Consider the following 5,215-nt stretch of genomic DNA (forward strand, 5'->3'; position numbering starts at 1 on the left):
TCTCAGACAGAACAACAGAGCGTTATCCCAGACAAGCAAACACACAGAGTACCGATATTTGGAATTTATTATATGTATAATAAATTTTGACCTAGAGTGTGAACTTATCAAGCTTAGATCATTTTTGGCTATTTCTATTCCTTCAGCCCTCATTTTCAATGACAATTCAAAATTTGTGATTTTTCAGCACACTGCATATATGTAAAATTATTACTCGAAAATACGATCATTTATCATATATATAATATCGCTATTCTGTGTGTCTGTGTAAGATAACGCTTGCCGTACTATAAAAGTCGATTCGATTCGACATATGCACATACATATATACGTCACAGTTAAAGCATTGCCAACAAAACGTATATAATATAATACGAACATTATAACAGATCATCAAAAACCTTCTATATATACTGTTTGCTACCAATGTTTCCTCTAGACAAATGAGTCTCTGAACATTTAGCGCCATCTATTAAAAAAATATATTGAATTAATTTTTATATTGTTTATATGTAGGTAGGTCGGTAGTTTATACCTTTTTTTATACTAAACAATAAAATACATATTAAATTAAATATATTCAAAAGGTATATGAAAAAAATACGACCAGGTGCGGATCAAACACTGGACCGACACATTTATTTTAATATGTTTTTAATTAATAGCTTAATATGCCATAAACCATGCTAAGATATTACATCGGGCACAATACTAGTGTACATACATACAATAATAGCTTCATTGATAATTGTGATTTAGTCTTCTCCTCCTAGTCGTCTTCAAAAAAGCTTTTGCCAAATTTTGAGTTGTCAGATCTTTCGCAAATCGATGCGGTGCAAACGATCGAAAAGCGCCAGACAGACTGAGCCACAGATTAACGACACGTGTACCTTATGCGTGCGCACTGCTCGCACTTACACTAAGCGAAATCTACCCGAAGTCCCGACATACCTACCCTGTATACGTTCTGTGCTTCTGATACTTTAGTTCAGAATTTTTCCTTATTAAATTATTAAAAACTCGCCAGAAAGATCCAGCTCAATTTTAATAATTGCATCTGTGCACATCGAAAGGTTACTCGTCATCTGATGTGCAATTTTTCATTCGTGAAGTCGAGAATTGCGTTTAAAGCAGCCATCCAGTTAATCTGTGCTTCAATCTGTCTGGCGCTTTTCGATCGTTTGCACCAAACCCATCGCAAATGAATTTAAACCAATACTGATATTATCACAATTTAATTGAGATTTGATCTTATCACCTTCTACATACATACAATATCTCTATCATTGATAATACGGATATTGGATATTTCTGCAAATCATATGCAATTAGAAAAACATTAGAACAAAAATCACCACGTACTATTTTCGATTCGTTGAGAAGTGTAAAAAAATGCTATATAATTTTCTATATATAATTATTTACGATATATTGTAGCCTCGTGTCACGTACACAATCAACTTATTAGATATGATAATGACTTTTTCGTTGATAACTATAAAACGAAAATTTTAAATACGTATTCATCCTCAATCGTAAACTTTGCATATAAATGCGTTTTTATTTCAATGGAAACTTTACTAGACCTATAGCTTTTACTCTTATCCGGCTATAAAAGAGATTTTAATGAACAGTTTTTTATTGGATAGACGTCTACTGATAAAAAAAAATTGAGTAAACGTATTTTGTTCAGAGATATTTATTAATAAAAGCTTTTACAATTTATTATTATGAAATTGTCATATCTTAAGATGGCTGGACACCAGCGCCTTGTCCATACAAACGTATTACACTTCTCCCTTCCTGAATTATGGTATTAGAAAAATTATTTTTTAATATGCTATGGATATCCACCATTGGGATGCATCTATCGTTTTATTTTTTTGATTAGTTATTTTTTATAGGAGCTAGGAGCCGCCAAATATCTATAAAATCGCCCCTTTTTTACACCCACGAAACGTGTCCAGCGTGCTTATTTAACGGTCGATTTAAAAAAAAATACGCACATAGTTGCACAGAAAATATCTTTCTCATACCGATGATGAATTTTTTTTAAAAATTGGTCCAGTTTTGGAGGAGAAAATAGTAGAATACGAAACCTCGATTTTGTCGATTTAAAATACGTATTATCTGGTCGAAGCGCAACTGTCGCATTCACTCAATATATATATTAATATATATTGTCGCATTCACTCAATATATACATACACTCAATATATATATCGAAGAAAGGAACGGTAACAAAATTAAGGTTTCGAGTGTACAGCCCTCTTAATATATGTATACTACAACTTAATACGTACTAAAAATAATTACCTGTCGAGCTTTTTGAACTGCTTTCGCATAAGAATTAGCCTTTGCATACCGATGATAATTTTTTTTTTAAATTGGTCCAGTTTCGGAGGAGAAAATAGGAAAATACAAAACCTCGATTTTGTCGATTTAAAATACAATTTATCTGATCGAAGCGCAACTGTCGCATTCACTCAATATATATATATTGATATATATTGTCGCATTCACTCAATATATACATTCACTCAATATATATATCGAAGAAAGGAACGGCAACAAAATTAAGGTTTCGGGTGTATAGCCCTCTTAATATGCAACAAATTCTAATTGAGTAAATGATTTATTCGTTGAGCACACATTTCATATATGTTATTATTTTAGCACGTAAACCAGCTTTTTTTTAAATGTCACTTGTACCAATCTGGTTTTCAGCCCGTCATATTACAGTTAGAGAAAAACATATTTTATTGTAGTCATATCAATAAATTCAATTGCTCTCTTCTTACACCAAGCCCTATGTTATAGAATTATGTCATGCGTCTATTAAAGTGATGAAATTAATCAGCGGTGACAAAATTTTACTGCAATAAAGGGAAGCATTTAAAACAGATTGAGCTTGTCAAGCTTAACAGCTGTAGGGTGTGGACGGAAGACCACACGAAAGATAGAATGACATGTCACGTGAATTATATGTGCAGGTAGGGCAGGTAGGCTAGTCAAGGCTACAATCGTTTACCTAAATTCACTTCCCTTCCACAATATGGCCGGTGTGCCCTAATTACACCAAGAGTTTCGCTATTATTAGTGTGTTGCATGTAGTAGGATAATAATATATCATCAAAAATACAGAACTAAAACAGTTTTAAAATAATATTTAGGAAAATCTGTATTTACTTATGCCATATTTTCTTAATGAAAGCTTTTCAAACGAGTAGTTTTGGTATGAAAAATAATTACAGTACATTTAATCTTCTACATATGAATGATAGGTCATTTTTAAATGCCAATTTCTCAACTCCAAGCAGACCGAGCGACCTGGTTGTGGATTCTTGGTCTTGCTAATGAATGCAAGTTTTAGTTTGTGAATACTTGTATCTTTACCACGGATACAAGTCGTAATTGTCCGTCTTCACTTACTTTTCAAGCCCCGTTGCCGAAACGTTGTCTCCGGAAATTTCACTCAAATCTTCTGTCCAAGGATGTGAATTGCAATTCGTCCTTATATTTATTTATCTACAAGTTTTCAATCGGGCTTTTATTTGTATAAAGCTCATTTGTGCAGGAAAAAGATTAATCCCCTACACATTCATTTTTGCTGAATAAAACAATGTCGGTTGAAAATTGAACCAGAATTTTATCATCCAATATATAAAGATTCATTCTCAATATAAATCCAATTTTTAATTTATATAGAACCACCAAATTTAGTATACCATTTCATTTTGTAGACTGCAAAATTATCTGAATATGTTCCATTTTTATTTTCATAGATATATACCAGAAAGGCCTAACAATTAGACCCTTGTTAGACAATTAATTACAAACATTGCAGCATTTTGATTACATAAATCGCTGTATTTCGAGGGGCTGACGAACATGAAATAACAATTAATTAATTAAATGAATTATCTATGTATATAGACATGTACATAAATCAAATTTAGATATTTGAGAGCAGTTAAGATGATTTTTGTATTTAATTTGTCAGTAATATTGCAATGATTTAATACTTATCAAGGTATTAAAGCACTAAATATCTTTCATGTAAATAATATTATAAATCAAAAGTTGTATCAAAGATTCAGTTAAAGTAAAATCAATCGTCATATAAAAAAAAAAATAGATAATTTTGATTTATTTATACAGAATTAATACAGTGATTCAATAAATACAAAATGGATTTGAATTTTGCATTGATTTTAGATGCGTACATATAATGATTATTTTTAGATAGATAATAATATGATATTAAAACACTATATCGACTATTCGCAAGTTTCTTCATCGTCATCATTACCATCATCTTCTCTATCGGTTAATTTTCCGATTGATAGCGTCGTTTTGTCTTTAGTATAGCCAAATTCTGCCAAGTAATTTTCTAAAGAGAAGAGTTGATTTGTTAACTCTTCGATGTTGTTGCTATACTTGGTGTATTCGTTTGTAATTTCATTTCTAAAGTTTAAATTTTCTTGAGTCATTTCAATAACGTGTGAGTTTATGTCTTTCAATTCCGAAATGAGATTTTTTAAAGTATTTATTGATGATTCTGAAGCTTCCGTTTCGACAATAGAAAACATGGACTTCAACTTAAATTCCAGTGTCTTCTCTAAAGTTTGGATGTCTTTTTCTAAATGAGATGCATGTGTCTTCAATCGCGCAAACATGTTGACTGCTAAATAGTATAATTAAATTTAGTTGCATACAATTGTTACAGAAAATATAGGAATATATAAATGGATTATTTACGTGTAATCAATTTCTCAGAGTAAAAACGATGTATAAATGAATACTTCAGTTTTTATTCTCAGAACAAATCAACGGCAGGTCTAACGTCAAACTTTTGAATGAATACAATAGCAGCTTGAATTACGACCAACACTTAGATAAAATATGCGATTTCGGAAAAACACTGCAGTATCTTTATTTAGTAATTCAATTCATAATAATCAGAAGAGATGTCAACTGGAGGAAGCAATAATTTCAATTTAAAAAAATAAAAAATATCAATTATTATGAGTTTTCAACAGTAAAAATACAGAGTGCTATGGAGTTTAGTGCAAAGCCTCAAAGAGTTGATAACTCATATCATTTAGAAAATTTTGAGCCACACATACCTCAGTACAAAGTCTTATGTTTTTTTTTTATTTCATTTTTAAAGATGTTTAGTAGAAACACCAAAATCTCACAGTTAATTTGCAAG

At 30.9% G+C, this 5,215-nt stretch overlaps 1 protein-coding gene across 1 annotated transcript; it reads right to left on the bottom strand.

The window, feature by feature from the left end:
- Window positions 1–3,631: 3,631 nt before the first annotated feature.
- On the bottom strand, window positions 3,632–4,870 carry LOC143914447 (uncharacterized). The gene is made up of 2 exons (XM_077434667.1): window positions 4,762–4,870; window positions 3,632–4,687 (listed from the first exon to the last, which is right to left on the bottom strand). The coding sequence occupies exon 2, from the start codon at window positions 4,677–4,679 to the stop codon at window positions 4,281–4,283; it is 399 nt and encodes a 132-aa protein (XP_077290793.1). The 5' UTR covers window positions 4,680–4,687; window positions 4,762–4,870; the 3' UTR covers window positions 3,632–4,280.
- Window positions 4,871–5,215: the final 345 nt, after the last annotated feature.

Source organism: Arctopsyche grandis, chromosome 1 (assembly GCF_051622035.1).
Source record: "Arctopsyche grandis isolate Sample6627 chromosome 1, ASM5162203v2, whole genome shotgun sequence".
NCBI lineage: Eukaryota > Metazoa > Arthropoda > Insecta > Trichoptera > Hydropsychidae > Arctopsyche > Arctopsyche grandis.